Here is a 22,197-nt window from a genome sequence, read left to right on the forward strand (position 1 = left end):
GTTCTCCCCCTTCCTCAGGGTTTCTGTTTTTTGTTATGTATACATTTGTTTGTTGATTGGTTGTCTGTGCCAAGGATCAGCCTGAGGTATAAACTTAGTCTTCTTAGGTCGCTTCTATGCCTTTCTCTGGACATACACAGTCACTTTCTAATTTTCCCTATATATGCAATTGCTTTTGAATGCCCTAGTACAGTGGTCGGCAAACTCATTAGTCAACAGAGCCAAATATCAACAGTACAACGATTGAAATTTCTTTTGAGAGCCAAATTTTTTAAACTTAAACTTCTTCTAACGCCACTTCTTCAAAATAGACTCGCCCAGGCCATGGTATTTTGTGGAAGAGCCACACTCAAGGGGCCAAAGAGCCGCATGTGGCTCGCAAGCCGCAGTTTGCTGACCACCGCCCTAGTATTTCATATCTGGGTTCCAAAACCAGAAAAAGAGAAAAATGAAATGTGGGGAAGAAAGATAACTGGTACTGTAAATCCCCTGAAAGCCACCTAAGCTGGAAGGGGAAGGGTTTGCAACAGTGGAGGGAGGTGCAACAACTAGGGCTTCTCTCTTCTTTGTCACACCTCTCTCCTCAGAAGCATCAATCAATGATCTTTATCACAGACCTGCCCACCTTGGCTGCTGCTGCGGGAACTTGTGTGTAGCTGTCTGCCATGAGTCTAGGGTATGGGGGATGGGTAACTGCCAAAGTGCTAAGTGATTAAATTAATCAAAGTTAATGATAACTTACCATCCAAATCTTCCTCTGGAAGATGCAAGCCTTCAGTAGACTACACACAGTTCCAGATTCTGCCAACACAGTTGTTGTCTAGGTGGGGAGACAGATTCCTGGTGCTTCCTTCTCTGCCATCTTCTCAGAATCCCTTCCTGTGTACACAAGTTTTTATTTCTATAGATAAATGCCCAAGAATATAATTTCAGGGGTATGGTAATTCTTTAGTTTTAAAAGAAACTCAAACTTTTTCAAAGGGTCTATATCATTTTACATTCCTACCAGCAATATCTGATGCTCCTGAGTCTCTGCATCCTTGCTAATATTTGGCATTACCACTACTTTTTATTTTAGCCTTTCAGATAGGTGTGTGGTGAAGTGTGTACTCGTCGTGGTTTAATTTTTATTCTCCGATGGTTAATGAACATCTTATCATGTGCCTATTCGCCACTGGTATATCCTCTTCTGTTTCTTCATATCTTCTCTAATTGATTGCTTGATTTTTGTTTTGTTTTTACTTTTGAGAGTTCTTTTATATATTATAGATACTAGTCCTTTGTTGGATATGTAGTTTGCAAATATTTTGCCGAAGTCTGTGGCTAGTCGGAGATCCTCTCAACAGGGTTTTCAACTGAGCAAAACATTTTAAATTTTGATGAGGTGCAACATCATTTTTCCCTTTTATGGATTATGTTTTAAGTGTCAAGTCTGAGAACTGTTTGTCTAGCCCTTAGATATCAAAGATTTTCTCCTATTTTTTTCCTGAAAGTTTTATATTTTTATATATTTAAGTCTGTGATCCATTTTGAGTTAATTTTTTATAAATTGTGTGGTTAGGTCAAAGTTCTTCTTTCTTTCTGCCTATGCTTGTCCAATTGCTCTAGCACCATTAAAAAAAAAACACAACATCTTATTTCATTGAATTACTTTTTCACCTTTATTAAAGATCATTTGGGCATATTTGTGTGGGTCTATTTCTGGGTATTAAACTATGTTCCACTGAACTATGTGTTTATCCCTTCTCTAATACCATACTCTCTTAATTACTATAGCTCTATAGAAACCTTTAATATTGGGTAGAGTGATTCTCTTTCAATTTATTATCTTCTTTTTCAAGATTGTTTTAGCTACTTGGAGGTTGTACCTTTACATATAAATTTCAGAACCAGCTGCCAGAATTGTACAAAAAAACCTTGTTGGGATTTTGATGGGAATTGCATTAAGCCTGTGGATCAATTTGAGGAGAATTGACATCTTTATGATGTTGAGTCTTTCAATCCATTAATACATATGTCTCTCCATTTATTTAAATGTGCTTTGATTACTTTCATCAATATTTTGTAGTTTTCAGCTTAGAGATCCTATACTTACTTTGTTAAGATAACTAATTATTTAATTTTCTTTGGAGTGATTGTTAATGGTACTGTGTTTTTAATTTGAGTTTCTATCTGTTAATTATTACTAAATGAAAATGTGATTGGTTTTTGTGTGTTGGTTTCAAAAGAAATAAAAAGGTAGCTTTTAACTACTATTTTCTTCTATTTTTTATTTATCTTTAGGTGATATGTAGAATTGTCTTAGACACATATTGGGTAATAATTGACAAACATTCCTGCAAAGGTGGTGGTATTGTTTTTATTTTACAGAACTTGCCAAGCTGCTATATGACAGAGGTGAGATTCAGACCCAGGCTGAATGGAGTTGTTTTCAATGTGCTATACATGGTGTATTTTCTGAGAAGTTTAATTCCTGAAAATGACAACCTGATTAGAATTACTATATATTCCTCTAGTTAGTTTCTTCCTGTTTCTGGAGACAGTGCACAAGTATCTACTGGCATTTACTGTATTGGGGAAAATTGGGTTTCATTCCCTCTACTTAATGTTTATAAAATACCTTTATATTTGAAATTTAAATATTAACCAAATTGGAATTCATTTATTCATTCCTTCAATTACTGTTTATGAAGGCAAGTCTTATGCTAGGTTCTGGATATACAAAGATGAATAAGATACTGTCTCTGCCTTTAATTTGCTTTTACACTCAAGTAAAGAAGACCCATAAGAGAACAGATAGGATAAAGGGTGATAAATGTTCTGATGGAAGTAAGTATAGCTGCTACCCAATAGTGTGCTGGAACTGACTCATATCAGCTTTGGGGAGCCTATTATTAAACTAGAGGCCTGGTGCATGAAATTCGTGCACTGGGGGGGGGGGGTCCCTCAGCCCGGCCTGCACCCTCTCCAATCTGGGACCCCTTGAAGGATGTCCTACTGCCCGTTTACAGGGATCAGGCCTAAACTGGCAGTTGAACATCCCTCTCACAATCCGGGACTGCTGGCTCCTAACCGCTCACCTGCCTGCCTGATTGCCCCAACCACTCTGTCTGCTGGCCTGCTCACCCCTAACTGCCCTCTGTCACTGGCCTGCTTGCCCCCAAATTCTCCCCCCCCCCGCCAGCCTGATTGCCCACAACTGCCCCCTGTGCCAGTGTGCTTGCCCCAACTGCCTCTCCTGCTGGCTTGCTCACCCCCAGCTGCCCCCCCCCCCCCCCGCCGACTGGCCTGCTCGCCCCCACCTTCCCGCCCCACTGGCCTGCTCACCCCCATTTGCCCCCCTGCTGGCCTGCTCATTTCAAACTGCCCCCACCCCCCACTGTCCTGATCACCTCCAACTGACCCCTCTGATGGCCTGCTCACTCCCAACTGGCCCCCCTGCTGGTCTGCTTACCCCCAACAGCCCTGCCCCCCACCAGCCTGATCACCCACAACTGCTATCCCATCCTGGCCTGATCACCTACAACTGCCCTCCCCTTTTGGCCTCTAACTGCCTCTACCTCGGCCCCACCACCATGGCTTTGTCTAGAAGAACGTCCAGAAGATCTCCTGGAAGGTCTTCCAGTCTAATTAGCATATTATCCTTTGGCCTGGTGCACAGGTGGGGGCCAGCTGGTTTGCCCTGAAGGGTGTCCCAGGTCAGGGTGGGGGTTCCTTTGGGGTGTGGGGTGGCCTGGGCGAGAGGCCTGTGGTGGTTTGCAGGCCGGCCATGCCCCCATGGGGTGAGGCTCCCCTCTGCGGGGGGCATGGCCAGCCTGGGTGAGGGGCTGAGGGCTGTTTTCAGGCTGGCCACACCCCCCAGTGATCCAGGCTCCCAGACCCTCCTTTTTTCTTTTTCTTTTTTTCAGTGCCTTCTTGAGTGGAGGCCAGGGTGGGCTGGAAGCAGGTATCTGGGATTTATTTATCTTCTATAATTGAAACTTTGTAGCCTTGAGCGGAGGCCAGGGCCGGCTAGGGTGGGTGAGAAGCTTGGCTTTCTCCATCACCGGGGCAACCCAAGCCTCCTGCTCGCTCCAGCTCCATGGCCACCACCATCTTTGTTGGACTAATTTGCATACTCACTCCTGACTGGCTGGTGGGTGTAGCAGAGTGATGGTCAATTTGAATGTTTCTCTTTTATTAGTGTAGATATTCAGAAACTATGCAAACCTGTTTTTACCAGTGATAGTTTGAAATTGGCTATGGTTGGAGTATTTACACCATAGAAATTAACAAATACCAGAAATAGGGCTTTTCTTTTTTCTTTCTTTGCTTTCCCTTAGGCCAGTGGTCAGCAAACTGCAGCTAGTGAGCCACATGCGGCTCTTTGGCCCCTTGAGTGTGGCTCTTCCACAAAATACCATGTGCGGTTGCGCACGTACAGTGCGATTGCAACTTCGTGGCCCATGTGCACAAGTCGGTTTTCGGCTCTCAAAAGAAATTTCAATCGTTGTACTGTTTATATTTGGCTCTGTTGACTAATGAGTTTGCCAACCACTGCCTTAGGCCATCCAGTTTACTAATATACCACTGTTGGTGCAGGAGTAGAGGTTTTGAATCCATTCCTTTATCTCATTCCTACAGGAGCCCATTCTGCATGTCATATCATAAGTTGTTTCAGGACCAGCTGATTCTGGTGATTTAAGCAGCAGCCTTTCACAAACCTGGTAGCTTTTCCCTTTTTAGATGATGAGGGGAAGATTAAATCTAAATCTCCTATGGGTTCTGTTTTTGTTCCAGTGATTATAAAGCAGCTAACATCATCATCAACTTATATATCGTCAATGAGCCTTGGATCTTCTCATTGGCCTGGTGCTCCAGGATTAACTCGGTGACCACAGACAACATTGTGCTCCTGAGGGAGATAAATTACCCATACTATTCCATGGTGAGCTGACTTCCAGATTGTTCTTCCAAGGCTGGTATAGTAGGATTTCATGTCCCTTACCCCACCTGTATATTGCCCACTGTGTAGTTGCCTGGGGAGCTACTTAAGAGCAGAGACATCTATGATTTTGGAGCTGTGGCTTTCTTCTTTCTGTCACACAGATCCTACAGTAAACTTGGAAATGTTCTATTGGCCCAAGAAAATCACATGGTCAAGTCCAGATTCAAGGTGGATGAGGGCAGAAACAGACTTCACCTCTTGTTGGGGAGGAATAGCAAAGTCACATTGTATACTTTTATTTTCACTCAGATTTTACAGATTTAAGTAACATTTTATTATACTGCACAATTAAAACAATAAATACAACTGTTCTAAGCCATTTGAGGCACAAGAACAACTTATTCTTGGTTTTTCTTGGTGATGCTCATGGGGTGGGCATCCTGGAGTAGGCCAGTGCATCCGTCAGTCTGGTTCCCAGAAGGCGTTAAGAGCCTCAGCTTAGTGGAAGTTAGTTAAGAGCTTCTACTACACTTGTCTAGTAGGGCTGTTGTGAAAATACCCTTAAAGTGCTTAGAACACTTCCTTAGCTCCTGTAAATGTTCATTAATTGTTAGTTGTTGTTATTATTATCATGATCATTAGTGTTTTTATTAATATCATTATTCAATCCAAGGAAAGACCTTGGGATAGGGTGGAGAATGGCCTAAGAAAGAATAAAAAGTGCCAGCCCCAGTAAAATTGGAGGGGGAACAGGGGAGGAAGAAAGGGAGGATCAAACCAGGGAATTAGAAAACTCACAAAAAGAGGCCCTAGGAGCTGGAGCCCTGGGATGTGGTGATCAGGCAAGGAGTGTGGAGCAGGGGACATGTTAGGTAAGGAAGAATTATAATTTCAACCTACGTACTTGAAGCATCATTATATAGAACAAAGATCCCTAACTGCTGGCTCACAGACGAGGTGCTTCAGTATCATCTGGGAACTTGATAAAAATGCAGTTCTAATTCCTGAGGTCTGTAGGGAGACCCAGGAACCGGTACTACTGAAAGCTGCCCGGGGGGATTTGGATGCACAGCCAGGCTTGGGAAGCCGTGCCATGGAATCACAGAGAGCTGGGACTCGAGAACTTGGGCTGCAGTCCTGGGTCCAGAGCAGACTTGCCATGTCATTTCTCTGGGACTCCCTCAGGCCTCTGTGTTGAGCGTCAAGGGAAATGAAGAGTGTGAAGTTTCATCCCTTGTAGAGCCGCTCCCCGCTTAGAAGGGTGATTGTTAGGCTAGCAGCAGGCATTCTCTGTGTGTGAGATCACCACATCCAACAGCTTCCTCCGGGTTTGTTTCCCTCCACTCCATCCCCAGCCCTGGCAGCAGAGCAAGGGGCTTGGCCCATCTGATCTAAAATCCCTTCCAACAGTTCGTGGACTGTAGTTTGTTTTCTACTTTGCAGACACCAAAGTACTATGTGTTCCTGTGGGTTCTCCTGGATTGTATTTCTGCAGTTTTCATTTTCGCCATATTTTATTTTCATTGGTAAGCATATGTTTGTGATTTTAAATGAATTTTTCCCAAAATAAAAGCACAAATGGTTCCTTTGAGAAGTTGAGAAAAAAAACAGTTGAACACTTTTCCTATAATCCATCTCTCATGGCAAGTTCTCAGGAAGACAGGGTTAGTAAGCTGAACCCTTCATTTCTTCTCATGCTGCCTGCAGCTCATCACACCCCTTCCACCTCCTCAGCACAAGACAATATTCTAAGGATAAGGACTGTCACTGATGCTCAGTGACCACGGATTCAGTGTGAATCACTTGGGAGAGGACGGGAGTTGAAGGTTGTCACGAACAAGTGCCTCCATCTTCCCACCTCCCACAAAACTGGACATAGCAGGACGCTGTGTAAACAGCAAGTTCACAAACCTGAAAGGCTGGGCTTTAGCCCTGGATTTGCCCCTTAGTTACAGGTGACCCTGGGAAAATCATTGTCCTTTTCTAGTCCATAGTCTTCATCTAAGAAAATGATGAATCTGTGCAGGGATAATGTTACATGGTTACAAGCTTCAAGGTGGGAGAGGAAATACCCAACTAGAAGAATTTTAGCTAGAGGAGACCATGGTTGTGTAGACCTGATCATGCCCACCATTTCTTCATTTTTGAGTTACCCTTCAAAGGGAAAACTACAAACCCTCTGCTGAAGTGAGAATTTTACTGGATAACGTTTCTTTTCTGGCTTCTGCCTTGGATTATTGTTCTTTTTTGACTACTGCCTTGGGTTATTGTGATTTTTGGACACTACCTTGGATTATTGTTATTTTTGGATTATTACATTGTTATCCAAGATTCATGGATAGCCTGCTTCCTTCCAGGTGGAGAGAGAGCCTAAGAGAACAAGTCTTCGAAAGGACCAGCAGTTACACAGGTAAAGTTGGGGGCCTACCCCACTGCTACCCATTACCCTAGGACATGGGGTCTGCTTTTCATGTCACTGACAAGTGCTGAGGGAGTCAGATATGGAGGGGTGGGGACCAGGGAGAATTGAGACGTGTAGCTGGGCACAGATTCTGGAGGGCCTTTGACATCGGGCGCATTTTGGACTTCATTCTCTAAGCAGAGACCCCATAGAAGATGTTGAACATGGTATTTTTTATTTCTATTTATTTTTATTTCTTCATATCTTTATTCATCACACAGTTCTTGAGTTCTCACTTTGTGCCAACCCTGCGAGTTGCTGAAGATAATTGGAAAAAAAAATGGAGGTTGGCTCCAGAGAGCAGAAGGTTGGCCCACAGAGAACAGTGAAGAAGCAGACAAAAGTAGAGCTGTTGACACCAGTAGGCCAGACACCCACCTCCAGAACAGTTGTGGGTAATGTGTGTTGGGGGTGGGGAGAACACAGCAGAGATCCTGAAATGCTGGATTAGAGTCTAGGCTCTGCATATAAGCAGTCAGGAGATGGCAAATGAGTTTCAAACAGGGAAGCAATATGCTAGGTTTCTGTGTAGAAGGGATGGAATAAAGGAATAATTTATTATTAAGCAGAAGAACTCAGGTGCTGAGGAAGGGAGATAGATCCAGTAAGAGAAGGGGAAGCTAGATTTAACTTTCAGAAGGTTGTGGCGATAATCACATTGTTACTGGTTTGGGAAGCCAGTTCAATGTCAAAGGGAAAACCAACTGGAAGGCAGAGGACTGTGCAGTATCTGATAGTATTTTCTTTCACAGTTCCTGGAACCTTAAGTAAAGCAGTCACAAAATCATGAATTAATTTAATTTCTTGTGGACGGTGGTGAAGATCCTGAGATGCTATGCACCAGTGGTAGATGATTGAACAATACAATACTTAAGAGTCAGGAATGGAACCACAGGGACTCTGAAAAAAATACGTTTAGAAATTTGAATAAATTAAATGGAAGTCATTTATACTGTGAAACTGAAGGTTCAAATCAAGATTGTTCAAATCTCTTGAGGGGAAGAGAATTCTCAAGTAACTCTTGAGTTATATGAATCTTAAGATCACTCTACTGGCTGTTAATAAGTCTGAGGGCTGTATTCTAGATACCTTATGATTTTCAGCAGTTGCATGAATAAACTAAGGCTGCCATAACAAAATATCCTAGGCTGGTGGCTTAAGCATCAAAGTTTATTTTCTCACACTTATGGAGGCTAGAACTTCAAGACCAGGGTGTCAGCACGTTTGGTTTCTTCTGAGCCCCCTGTCCTTGGCTTGCAGATAACCACCTTCTTGTTGTGTCCTCACACAGCCTTTCCTCTGTGCGCACACACATCTTTAGTGCCTCTGTTTGTCTCCAAATCCTCTCTTCTTCAGGCAGATTGGACTATTGCCCACCCTAATGGCCTTATTTTAATAAACTCTTTAAAGGCTCTATCTCCAGGTATAGTTTAGATTTTGAGGCACCGGGGTTAAGGCTTCAACATGTGAATTTGGGGGCACACAATTCAGCCCATAACTAATGGAGCCAAAAAATGAAAAGAACATGGAAATGGTGAGGAAATCATGGATGGGAGAGGTTTTTTTTTTTTTTTTTTAATATATTTTATTGATTTTTTAAGAGAGGAAGAGAGAGGGATAGAGAGTTAGAAACATGATGAGAGAGAAACATGACCAGCTGCCTCTTGCACACCCCCTACTGGGGATGTGCCCGCAACCAAGGTACATGCCCTTGACCGGAATCGAACCTGGGACCCTTGAGTCCGCAGGCCGACGCTCTATCCCCTGAGCCAAACCGGCCTCGGCGGGAGAGGTTTTTGAAGGAAAATTTGAAGATATGTATACATTGAATGAAGGAAGTGGCTATAATGCCTTAGAAAAAGTACTCAGTTAACTTGACTTCAACACCCTTCATGTTAAAATGATAGAAGGTGAATAGAAAATAAGTTGAGTATTCCAGTTTAAGAGTTTTTAGTTGCCTATTGCATAAAACAATTTTGTCTGATCTAAGCAGAAAGAAAAGATATCAAAAGGCTGTTTGAGTATTCCAAAAAAAAAAAACCTAGAATGTTCAAGACCAAGTTTAGAATCCTGGAAGGAACAAGGAAGACTAGACAGAACCCAAAACCTCAGTCTAGGTCCGTTCAGGTTGAGGGGAATAGGGCCCCCAATACTAAGCACATGTCACATCTTACACCATAGCCACCACCAGGATGGGCATGTGCGGCTGCTGCTACCAAAAGATATTCAGCATCTTTCTAGCTCTAGGATATATTTTTCAGCACTTTAAAGAAGTCAGTCCTTTGTCTTCTGTCTTATATAGTTTCTTTTTCTTTTTGGTTAATCCTCCCCTGAGGATATTTTTCCATTGGTTTTAGAGGGAATGGAAGAGAGAGGGAGAGACAGAAACCTCTATGTGAGAGAAACACACCGATTGGTTGCCTCCTGCACGAGCCCCGACTAGGGCCCTGGCTGGGGAGGAGCCTGCAACCGAGGTACATGCTCTTGACTTGAATTGAACCTGAGACCCTTCAGTCCACAGGCCGACGCTCTATCCACTGAGCCATACCAGCTAGGGCTTACTTATATATAGATTCTTATGAAAAGTCTTCCAAGATAAAAATAGGTTTTTCATTTTCTTATCTTTGTTCCTCTACTTCTAATATGTCCCTTTTCTCTGCTTTTTAAAAATTTTATCTTTATTGCTGAAAGTATTAGAGATGTCCCCTTCTGACTGCTTTTTATGGTATTTCTTTTGTTACTGGTTTTCAGTAATTTAATTATGGGCCAGGAATTTAGGCATGGGTTAGCTGGGTACTCTGTTTAGAGTCTCACCAGGCTAAAATCAAGGAGTTGGCCTGGCTGAGACTTAAGATTACTCTTTCATTCTCACTGGTTTTTGGCAGAATTTAGTTCCTTAGAATTGTAGGACTATAACTGTCCCTGTTTTCTTGATCACTGATGACAGGGATTTTTTTCTGAGCTCCTGGAGTTCACCTTCAGGTGCTAGTCATAGGGCCCTCTCACAACATAGCAGCTTACTTTTTCAAAGCTAGCAGAATAATATATCTCATAGCAGATGGATTCATAAAAAGAACCAAGGAAGCAAAATAACAGAAAAAAAAAAGACAACAAGTTGAAACACGGTAGTCATAAATGCAGCCATTTTATTAATTACATTAAATATAAATGGACCAAATACTCAAAAGTAGAGCTTGTCAAATAGAAAAAAAGCAAGCCCCAACCATATGTGGTCTACAAAAGAAATACTTAAAGACACAAATAGATTCAAAGTAAAAGGATGGGGAAAATGATATATCATGCAAACAATCTGCATCTATATATATAAAAGCCTAAGCGACCATTAGAACCGGTCGACTGAATGACCGGTTGCTATGACGTGCACTGACCACCAGGGGACAGACGCTCAATGAAGGAGCTGCCCCCTGGTGGTCAGTGCGCTCCCACAGTCAACCTCCCAAGGCTGGCCAACCTCCCACAGTACCTCCCTGATCAGAGTCTGTAATCGTATGATCAGCCCTGATTGCCAGCCAGGCTGTGGGACCCCACCTGTGCAGGAATTTGTGCACCAAGCCTTTAGTAAGAAATACCAGAAAAAAAATAGACTTCAAAACATGGAACATTACTGGAAACAAAGATTTCATAATGATGAAAAGGTCAGTATATCAGGAAGACATTATAAATAAAATGGTGTATGCACTTAATATCAGAGCTTCAAACCACATGAAACAAAAAGTGAAAGGGAAATCATAGTTGGAGATTTTATAAGTAGTCTCTCAGTACTTGAAATAAGCACACACAAATAAAATCAGAAGGGTTATAAAAGTCTGAACAATTTCAGTTACATTGACATAAAACAAAATTCCCAACAACTAGAAGAATATACCATATTTTCAAATGTACATGGCATATTTACCAAAATAGACCAGATGAAAAGCCATAAACAAGTCTCAATAAATAAATTTCAAAAGATTAGGATCTTAGTATATTCTCGTACCACAACAAACTTAAAAACAAATATTAATATCTAGATTAGCCTCTAAATACTGGAAATTAATGTATTTTTAAACATTCCTTTGATTTAGGAGTAAATCACAAGGGAACTTAGATATTACATATTTTTAAGTAAAGGATAATGCATATACAACAGCAGGACTTACAGGAAAATTTAAAAGTTAGAAGGAAGAAAGGTTTAATACTGATTAAGTTTCTACCTTAAGGATCTATAAAAAGAAGAGTACATTTTTCCTAAGTAAAAGAAAGGAAATACTAAATACAGCAATCAGTAAAATAGGAAAGATACAAAGGAAATAAAAAACAGTGCAAAGTTAGTCCTTTGAAAGGTTTAATAATATTGATAAACTCAACAAGATGTGTGTGTGTGGGGGGGGGGAGAGGAAGAGGTTGCCAATATAATGAATGATGAATAAAAGAGTATATCCCTAGATCCTAGCCATAAAAAGGAAAATTATGAACATTTTAATGTCATTAAATTTGACAACCAAAATGAAGGGAACAATTCCTTAAAATATAGCTTATCAGACCTGACAGAAAAAGAAATAGAAATTTGTAATAACCCACTATCAAAATCAAATTCATATGTCAAAAACTTCACCAGAAAGAAAAATTTGGGCTCAAAGAGTTTCACTGGTTATTCAGATATTTAAGAAATATACTTGGTCAGTGGTGTTCAGTGGTTAGAGTGCCGGCCTGCACACTGAAGGGTCTCAGGTTTGATTCCCAGTCTAGAGTTATGTACCTGGGTTGCAGGTTCAATCCCCTGCCCTGGTCAGGGCACATGCTGAAAGCAACCAGTCAGTGTCTCTCTTTCACATCAGTGTTTGTCTCTCTCTCCCCCCCCTCCCCCTTCCACTCTCTAAAAATCAATGGGGAAAAAATATCCTCTGGTGAGTATTAACTAAAAATAAATAAGTAAATGATACCAATATTATATCAACTAAAAAAAAAAAAAAAAAGAACACTTCCCAGGTGATCTTTAAGGCCAGAAAAAGTCCTCATATAAAACTTCACAATGACATTACAAGAATAAAATTTACAGATCAATATCATCTACAAACTTAGACATAAAAATCCTTAATAAAATATTAGCAAAATTGAATTAATGTAAACAGGATAATACATCAAGTAAGGTTTACACTAGTAATGCAAGATGGATATATTATTTAAAAACTAATCAATATAATCCCATATTAAAATAAAATGGAAAAAGCATATTTGACAAAAGTCAACACCCCTTTATAATAAATGTCTGGGCAAACTAGGAATAGGGATTAAACTTCCTCAATCAGATAAAATATATTTACAAAAACCTACTGCCGATATCATTTTTAGTGGGGAAGCAATATTATCCCTGTAAGATCAGAAATAAGGCAGGGATGTCTGCTCTCACAACTTCTATTCAGCATTGTGCTGTAAAGCATAGCCAGTTTAATAAGATAAATGACAGCTATAAAGGAATAAATAAAACTTCTGATTTGCAGATATGATTACTTAAACTCTAAGGAATCAAACCTATTGAAAATATAAGTGGGTTAAGTAGTCGCTCAGGATATAAGGTCAATATAAAGAGAAATTAATTGTAAGTCTTTATATTACCAATGAATAATTGGTACATTTTTTAAAATCTAAATACCATTTATAACAATATAAAACCTGAAAACTACGAATGTTTACTGAGAGAAAGACCCAAATAAATGGAGCAATACACCACATTCATGAATTAGAAAACCTAATATCCTAGGTATTTGTTGTTCTAAAATTCAGTTGACCTACAAATTCTACTCAAGAGCAATAAAAAATCCCCTTCCTCCTGATTGAAGATGAAGCTCATGTGTACAGCTATTTCTTCAAGATTGAAATTACATTCAAGGTAAAAAATAACTGAGTCTGGGCTTACCACTTTGGATTCTCACTTTCTCCTAGATTTTGGCTCCACAGTTCCTCCCCTTATTGTAAATTTTTATATAATTTAACATATTTTCTTGGTTTTGTATATTATCCAGTTTTTAATTAGTCTTTGGTAAGTGTCAAATTCCCAGCTCTGTTGCTAGAAGACATCTCCACCCTCTATTTTTTCTATTAGCTAAATAAAAATTATTTTTTGAGTACTTAACTATGTGACAACACTGTGTATCTAGTGGCAAGCAAGACAAAGTCTCGGACCATAAAAAGCTCCTAATAGAGGAGTGTTCATTATTTATCTCTCCTTTTTCTTGTGTTCATTTTTTAAAGCAAAGGTTGTGAAGTGCATGGACTTTAAGAGAATGTTACTTTCTGCCTTCTGAGGGCTTCCCTGGGGAACTGGGACCTCACATAGTACACTCTTCAATTCCGGCGGCATGCTGAATTGAATGACCATGATAAAGTTTGCACAAAGTCTGGGATAGGGAGAACTAGGGGGAAAGAACCTGAGATGGTAAGTGAGAGACTAACATTTTAAATATAACAAGGATTTCACTACATGACCAACAGGGATTGGAGAAGTGACATTTGAGAACTCTGTGTGTTGTCTTTTCTATCCCACAGATACTGGAAGTAGGAGATCCAAAAGGAGAAAAAGTGAGAAAATACAAGATTATACTGTAACCATGCCACCTCCTTCCCAAGTTGGGGAAAGCCCTGAGCCTCCAGCAGCCCCTCCTGAGGTTTAAGGTAAAAGACATTGAACCATAGTCAGTCCAGGAAGCCACCACGCCTGCTACAGATGACCTTGGACAACTGGTGCCCACACAGAAGGCCTTTGAATCCACCCCAGCACTCACCTAGGAGGCCAACAGAGAGGCCACCCTCCAAACTGCAGTGCCAGAAGACAAAGGAACCAGCAGTTTCCTCCATAGATGTCCCTTACCCTGAAACACAACCCAAAAAGACTCCCACAATTGAATACTCCCAAGAATCCTGTTTTACGACGTTTTCCATCACATCCAACATGTCCTCCTTTGGGCTCTCTACAAAGAATTAGCCACATCTTGCCCCCTTCTAATTCTTCCTCTCCGTGCCTAAGGGTGGTGGTGGTGGGGAGTAGTCAAGAAAGGAGTGCGGAAGAGCATTGGAAGCTCAATGAAGAACGTCTGGACTAGCCTTTCTGTAAAGGATGCAGCTCCAGGGTTTAGGCAAGAGGGAAAACAACTGTTATGGTCTTGGATCTGGAGCGCATTCTTCCCTGGATGCTACGGGGTTTCTCTCATCCTAACCCTTCATAGTAGTCCCTGCTAACGGAGCGGCTGTGGTGAACTTCGACATGTAAATAAAGGCAACCTTTCAGGAATACAGAAGGTAAGTGGAGTATGTATTCTTTGGATCCTTCTGCGATGACTCAGGCTGACAAAGACTAGGGGATCCGTGCAACAGGGATGCCATCCTGGGTCAGAAAATGAGAGGTGGCCTGGGCATGTTAGGGGCAAAGATTTTATCCACATGCACTCTTTGTGATCTAGTGTGAAGTGGGATAATGCTTCCTAATAGTCTGCTGTTGGCTGATTCCTCAATGGGAAGATGGGCATAATTCCATGCGCATCCAATGGCCTTTGTCCTTGAAGGGAAACTACAACTTAGAACAAGCAGGGGGCCCCTTCTGTCTGGGATCCCAATGTTAGAAGCAGTGAATTGAGTTCCACTAGGTGACCATCACCTATTCACGCTGCTCTGGGCCTCAGTATCCCCATCTATACGATGATGGTGTAAGGGCAGACCACTGCAGCACCTTCCTCCGGGCCAGGGCAGCCTAGGACAGCAACATGACCATCCCAGAAGGCAGGGCTATGGTTTGGGGCCTCCGTTTCCACAACCACCCCTCCCTCTCCCACAGGCAGCTGCGGAGAACAGGAATAGTACCCCCTGTGGGTCGGTTGGGCATCTAGATGCTAAACACCTGGGTGTGTGAGGGCAAGCAGGACTTGGCTCTGCTGAAGTTTCAGGGGGACCCTGAGGCAGATCACAAACACACCCACTGCAAGGGGATTCTCCCCTATTACCTCTCTAGGCATTCATCCCGGCCACAGCCCCAAATCACACCTTCCCTGTCTGAGCCCCCAGCCCCAGACCTGCCCAGGTCATGGCCAAACTTGGTTGTTCCATCCTGGTGACAAAGTAGCATTTTACAGGCACCCACTGGATGTAGGGATTTAACCCAAAAAGACGTTGTTCTTGGGGTTCTCAGTGATTTCTTGATGAACCAAGGAGAAGTTTCTGGCAGGATTCCGGGGCCACTCTGGCTCCACTGGCCCTGGTGAAGGCTCAGAAGCCAGTCCCTCCTTGACCTTCTGCCCATGCACACTTAGATCCTCACCTACCAGGCTGAGGCCCAGCATTTCTCTATCTGCCCTGGTCTCAGCCAGTCCCTTTAAGTCTCTTTCAAGCACACCTTGGGCTCAGACACCCCTACCCCCAAGCCCAGACCAGCTTGGCCCTGTACACATAGACCAAGGAGAGAGTTACACAGCCAACAGGGCCCTGTCCCCACAGACTCTTTCCCTCCTCCTCCCATTCCCTCAAGAGACACTCACGGGCCAGAAGGTGGAACATGTGCTTTATGACCTGAGTTGATCAGGAAAGCAGGGGCTCAGCACTCACACTGCAATATAGAAAAGTGGTCCGTCTCCTCCACCCCAGCTGAGGGTCCTGGACTTACGGGAATTCAACCAGTCCAGTCCCTAGGTGTCAGAATATTCTTGATTCAGTTGGTTTGATCTGGCTGCTCCCAGGATGAACTAGGGTGTCCTCTTGATTCCCGGTCCCAGTGGTGCACAGAAAGCCAAAGGAGGTCGCATGGCTGGGCTGGTCTGGGGTGAGAGAAGCATGCACGGAGCACAGGCTCTTACAACCGGGAAGGCCACAGCCAGGACCAAATCCTACCCGCGGACGTTAGGGGTGGTGGAAGGGTGCTCTGCACCCCAGCAAGGCCACCTCACTGGAAGGAGGACAGAGTTCCAAGCTGGTGCTGTCACTGGTTGCTGGCCAGCCCAGCTTCCCTGCCCAATGGCAAAGGTCTTCCCCCAGCTGCCGCCTGAGGCGCAGGCACAGAGCCAGTGCCACCTCCACACTGTTCACTTGCCACTCCTGGAGCCCCGCTGTTTGCTCATGGCCGTGAGCATCTGGCTGATATAGGAAGTCAGGAGGTCATCCATCTTGTAGCCCTGGAAACAGTGGCAAGGTGATCAACAGAGTGCAGAGAACAGGGCCAGCCCACCCAGACACAGCTCCCGGAGAAGTGCAGGAGGCAGAACCCTGGACAAGGCAACTCGGTCCACTCTGGATCCGGTCTCCCCAGCTGCACAGTGGAGGGGTTGGATTCATCCAGGTAGATGTCTACAGTTCTAAGCTGTATGACTCCACACGAAGGCCTAGCTTGTGGGCCCCTCGCATCCTGGAAGTCCACCTCCAAGAATGACTAAAGGCTCTACACGTGAAGCTATGCCTTGGACATTGAGTCCAGGAGGCCTCATTGCTAATGGTTTTACTGTTGAACTCAGAGTTGGAGGCTCAATCCCCAGGTACTAAAGGCACTCCAACAATAGTCATTGCAGGAGGGGTCTGTTCCTCAGCCCCCGATTAAGCCTCTTCCCCCAGACCTAAAGCTGAGCCTCAAAATGACCTGACCTTGGCCCCAACCTGCCCCTGATCCTGGCCCCAGGCCTGGAGAGTGGCTGAAGCTGCAGTGAGGCAGGGGCGCCCGCCAGGCCCGGAAAGGAGCTCTCACCAGTGACGTCTCACAGAGCAGCTTGCTCCCGCGCACCAGGTTCCCAATGGTGATGTGGAAGTAGGTGTTGCCGCTGCTCCAGTTGGAGATCTTGGTGAAGGGGTGCGTGGTCAAGATGTCCTGGGGGGAGCAGAAAGTCTGAAGCTGCACAACCTGGACCCTCTGGCCTCACTCCCTTCAGCTCCAGCCCACAGACACCACCCAGAGGAAGGGCCTCAGGGCCTGGGAAAACGAGCAGGAGGGGAGAGGCTAGCTCTGCCATGGCGCTGCTGTGGAGGCAGGTGCCTTCCCGCTCCACGCCTTGGTTGGGACCAGCAGGCGGGACACCCAAGGGAGTCAGGAGACTGCTGGGATGTGGGACTGGGAGTGGAAATGTCGGAGGCCTAAAGGAACTGAAACTGGTCCTAGGTGAGAGTCCAGGGAAAGTCTGAGGAAAGAGACAAAAAGAAGACGGTGGGGGACAGGGGGAGGGCTAGAAGGGAAAAAGGAGGACACATGTAATACTTTCAGCAATAAAGGTTAAAAAGAAAAGGGGACAGGACAGAACCTTGGGGACCACAGTGTTATGGGCTGGATAGAGAGGAAGCCCACAGATGGGTCTGAGAGGAAAACCAGGCAAACGGGGCACATGGAGCCGAGAGGAAGACGGGTCACTGGCACCCGCAGCGCAGCTGTCCTCCTGTGCACGTGGTAGGGTGTGCTCCCTGGTCCCCTGGATGAGGGCTGCTGGGCCCATAAATATGAGCATTAGTTACCCCAGCACAACCTGCCATGCTGCCCATGGCAGGCAGAGAGCATGTAGGAAGGAGACTAGATGGTAGCGTCCAATGATGCTGAAAGGCAAGCACTGAGAGGAGTCCCCTGGTTTAGTAACAAGGTGTTAGTAACTCCAGCAGAGCCCTTTGGATGGAGCAGGTGAGGGTCAGGAAGCAGAAGGCCTCTCAAGATGTGTGGCCATGAGGGCAGGTGACGTGAGGGTGGAGGCTGGCGGGGGCTTTCTTAGGGGTGCAGACAGAGCAGCCTGCCCTTGCCTGCTCTGCCCTGTCTCTGCTCACCTTGGTCCTGGGATCGATGAGGCTGACCCCATACTTGTTGATGGCAATTAAGAGGATCTCCGGGAAGTTTGGCTCCGTAGTTTGCTAGTAAAGAAAGAAAAAAAACCCATCAGGTGGGGACCCAGAGCAGGAAAAGCTGTGTGCATTTGGGACTGAATAAAGTCCCAGCTGTGATTAAGTTGACCTCTCCTGCCAACTCCGTGCCAGGGGCGCAGGGTGCTGGCAGCCCTGCCATGCCACCTTGATAAGAGCGGCCCACAGATTATCCTCCGAGATTCTGGCCTGTTTACACACCTGCTTCCCCTGCCAGGCTGAGGTCTTGTCCCTCTGTGTCCCAGGACCGAGTCCGAGACACCTGGCTGAGACAGGTCCTAGGCTTTCCTCCTTGCCAGGCCAGGGCAGGCAGCAGAGGCCGCCGCTGCTCCCCACGATGCCGGGGAGGAGTCTCTGTCTTCTCAGCCCCCCTCCCCACGTCCCTCCTCCCTCCTCTCTGAGAAACCGCCCACAGCGTACCTTCACCTCGAAGAAGGCTGAGCCAAAGGTGGGCCACTTGAAGATGACCTTCAGGAAGGCCAGCTTGGCCTCCTCCTTGGACTTCCCTGCGTGCTTGTTGAAGTAGGCGACGATGGACTGCAGGGGGAGGCTGGGTCAGTCCTCTCCCCTCCCTCCTGCCCCATCCGCTCTGTCAGCAGCTGTCATGGGCCCTGGAGGGCCAGGCATAGGATGGGGTCCTGGAGCCGTGAGGAGCTGCCTCCTTGTCCCAGTTAATGGATTCCTGCCCTTCCTCCCAAGCAAGCAGGCCCAAGAGTAGCAATCAAGGAAAGCCGGGACACCACAGTCATCACAATAACCACGGTAACAAGGACAGGGAAAAGTATTGCAACGTGGCCTTTGCCTGACTCCTTTGCCTGAAAGACTGGAGACTAAAGCAAGTGGAGAGGGAATGGGGGAGGGGGAGTGACCCTATCACACGCGGGGCGACAGGAGACGCTTTCCTGGGCGGTTGGCTGCCCCTTGGGCCCTGGGGTGCCCACTGCCTCCCCCATGCTCACCCGCTTCCAGTCGTCAGGTGAGACCTGCCGGATGAGGTCCTGGGGCACCAGCTCCCGCAGCAGCTTTGGGATACTGGGGAAGTAGGACTTGTCTTCTTCGAACTTGACCCTGTAGATCAGCGCCCCCAGCTGCAGCACCTCCTCCCGCGTGCACTTGTGGTAGCCTCGGAGATACTTCGGCAACTCCTGCCAGAGACAGAGCAGGTCACAGGCGGGCAGAGACTCCTTCCCTACCACCCTGAGGCCGGGTCCACCCGCTTCTCCAGCCTCCTTAAGGGGAGATGGCACAGGGCAGGACAGCAGCGATTATGCCCGCACAGATTCAGCACGTTGCAGTTCAAAACAGAGCTGCATGTGAATAGTATGTCATTACCCCTCATAACAGTCCAGCGAGGTGAGCAGTCCCATTTCAAAAATGCAGGAACCTGAGACGATTCCCCAGACCGCCCAGGCCTGTCCTTCCATGGGAAAAGCCTCTCAGGCCACCAGCCTCCTCCCACTGATCCCTTGAGACTGGCTGGTTTCATCAGTGGCACCAGCCCATTCCGCACCTTGAACTTCCAGACCCAGAACCAGAGTAACTGAGGATGACGGGTAACTCAAAAGCAAAGATGAACCCTCTAAAGGGCCAGCACCACCCACAGGCTCCTGGAGCCTTACAGCTCTCTTGTTTAAAGCATAGGGAAACGGAGGCTGGCCCGAGGACACAGGGCCAATCAGAAACCCGAGTCAGTGATGATCCACCCACCCTTTCATGTACTCACTCATCCACTCATCCACCCTGCCACCTATCTGCCCATCTATACCCATTCATCCATCCATCTACCCAGCCATATGGGTCTACCCACACATCTGTTTCCCATCCATTTCCCTATTTGTTCATCCATTCACCTACCAACCCTCCTACCACTTACCCATTCACCCATCCACTCACCGATATCCAATTCAAAAATTCATTTACCATCCATCCTTCTCCCATTCATTCACCCATCCATCATGCCAACTTCTATTTATTGAGCATCAACTATGAGCCAAGCCCTATAAGCAACAACACATATCCTCCTTACTCTCATTGAACTTATAGTCAAAGAACAGACATTATCACATCAAATCAATGTACAGTTCCAATCTTTGAAGGAAATATTCCCAGTGCTATGAGAACATAGAACAAAGTGACTTGGAGTCTCAGGGACAGGGAAGACTTCCCTTAAGATGATTCATGGAAAACAGCACAGAGATTCCTGAAAAAATTAAAAATACAATTGCCTTATGACCAGCAATTTTACTTCTGGGTATATATCCAAAGAAACCCAAAACACTAATTTGAAAGAATATATGCACCCCTATGTTCACTGCAGTGTTATCCTACCTAATAATAGAGTAATATGCAAATTGACCATAGCTTCATGACACCCACAAGCCACGCCCACCAGCCACGCCCACCAGGAAACCATCCTGCCGGAGGCTTTTCCGGCCTTGGGCACCAGTGGGGAGCCTGCGACGGATGGCAGGCAACTGGTGGTCGGCTCCTGCGCTCCTGGGACGCTGGGGTGCAGCCGAGCCCAAGGCCGGGAAAGCCTCCACAGAAGGCTTTTCCGGCCTTGGGCACCAGGAGATCCGTCGCCGGGACGCTGGGTTGTGGCTGAGCCGAAGGCCGGGAAAGCCTCCGCCAGAGGCTTTTCCGGCCTTTGGGCACCAGTGGGGAGCCTGCAATGGATGGCAGGCAACTGGCGGTCGTCTCCTGCGACAACCAGAGGCTGACCAACTGGAAGTCAGTGCTGGCCCCGCCCCCAAGCAAGCGGTTAGGGGCAATCAGGCAGGCAGGCAGAGGGGTTAGAGGTGATCAGGTAGGTAGACCAGTGGTTAGGGGAGATCAGGTAGGCAGACAGACCCTCACTGGGCTGGCCCTGCCCCCAAGAAAGCTGTTAGGGGCAATCAGGCAGGCAGGCAGAGTGGATAGGGGTGATCAGGTAGGCAAACCAGTGGTTAGGGATGATCAGGCAGGTAGGCGAGCGGTTAGGAGCAATCAGGTAGGCAGACAGCCCCTTGCATGGCTGGCCCCACCCCCCAGCAAAGAAAGAGGAAGGCCCAGGCCAGCCAATCCATTGCACCCCAGCCTGTCGCCTGCAGAGGGAGGCCACCGGTGGCAGGGGAGGGGGAGCAGTGCTGCACAGATGGCAAGCAGTGGCAGCAGCAGGGGTGGGGCCAGATCCTGCAGACCTGGGAAGGAAAGACCCGATAGGCCCTGATCTCAGGCCAGGCCTAGGGACCCTACCCGAGGGGTCCCGGATTGTGAGAGGGTGGTTGGGCTGAGGGACGCCCCTGAGTGCATGAATCTTCATGCACTGGGCCTCTAGTTTACAATAAGCAAGTTATGAAAGCAACCCATGTGCCCATCAGCAGACGATGGGATAAGAAAGCCGTGGTACATATACACAATGGAATATTCCTTGGTACACAAAAAGCCACACATTTGCGACAGCATGAATGAGGGTATTATACTAAGAGACATAAGTCAGTCTGAGAAAGACAAATACCATATGATTTCACTTACATGTGGAATCTAAAGAACAAAATAAATCAATAGAAACAGACGCATAAATACAGAGAACAGACTGATGATTGCAAGAGGGGTGGGGGATTAGAGGACTGGGTGAAAAAGGCGAAGGGACTGAGAAGTACAGATTGGCAGTTACAAAACAGTCACGGGAGTCTAAAGTACAGCATAGGAAATACAGTCAATAACACCGTAATAACGAGGCATGCTGCCAGTGGGAACGGAAAATACTGGACGGAACACTTTGTAAAGTATATGACCATCTAACCACCATGCGGTACACCTGAAGCTAATACAAAATAGTATTGAATGTCAAGTGTAATTGAAAAAAAGACACAGCCGATGACTGAATTCGCATCCAAAAGCTCAGCAGGTGAAGAGGAAAAGACCCGCGAGAAGGGCATCCCAGCAGAGAGAGCTGACAAAT

General features: G+C 45.8%; 2 protein-coding genes across 4 annotated transcripts in view; one reads left to right on the top strand and one right to left on the bottom strand.

Annotated features, from left to right (window-relative positions):
• GDPD4 (glycerophosphodiester phosphodiesterase domain containing 4) overlaps positions 1–14,667 on the top strand; it is a 75,872-nt gene extending 61,205 nt beyond the window's left edge. Inside the window, exons 12-15 of the mRNA XM_054725650.1 lie at positions 4,780–4,927; positions 6,371–6,453; positions 7,285–7,337; positions 13,935–14,667. Coding sequence (XP_054581625.1) covers positions 4,780–4,927; positions 6,371–6,453; positions 7,285–7,337; positions 13,935–14,059 — 409 coding nt within the window. The 3' untranslated portion in view covers positions 14,060–14,667. The remainder of the gene's footprint in view (positions 1–4,779; positions 4,928–6,370; positions 6,454–7,284; positions 7,338–13,934) is intronic.
• Positions 14,668–15,929: 1,262 nt separating this feature from the next.
• The window catches only part of MYO7A (myosin VIIA), a 65,782-nt gene continuing 59,514 nt past the window's right edge, over positions 15,930–22,197 (bottom strand). For 2 of the 3 annotated variants that reach the window (XM_008150002.3, XM_054724768.1), the window contains exons 43-47: positions 19,214–19,399; positions 18,675–18,791; positions 18,162–18,245; positions 17,107–17,226; positions 15,930–16,543 (exon numbers count right to left, since the gene is read on the bottom strand). In XM_008150002.3, coding sequence (XP_008148224.2) covers positions 16,454–16,543; positions 17,107–17,226; positions 18,162–18,245; positions 18,675–18,791; positions 19,214–19,399 — 597 coding nt within the window. In that variant the 3' untranslated portion in view covers positions 15,930–16,453. The remainder of the gene's footprint in view (positions 16,544–17,106; positions 17,227–18,161; positions 18,246–18,674; positions 18,792–19,213; positions 19,400–22,197) is intronic. The other variant, XM_054724769.1, reaches the window with a different exon arrangement.

Source organism: Eptesicus fuscus, chromosome 13 (genome assembly GCF_027574615.1).
Source record: "Eptesicus fuscus isolate TK198812 chromosome 13, DD_ASM_mEF_20220401, whole genome shotgun sequence".
Taxonomy (NCBI): domain Eukaryota; kingdom Metazoa; phylum Chordata; class Mammalia; order Chiroptera; family Vespertilionidae; genus Eptesicus; species Eptesicus fuscus.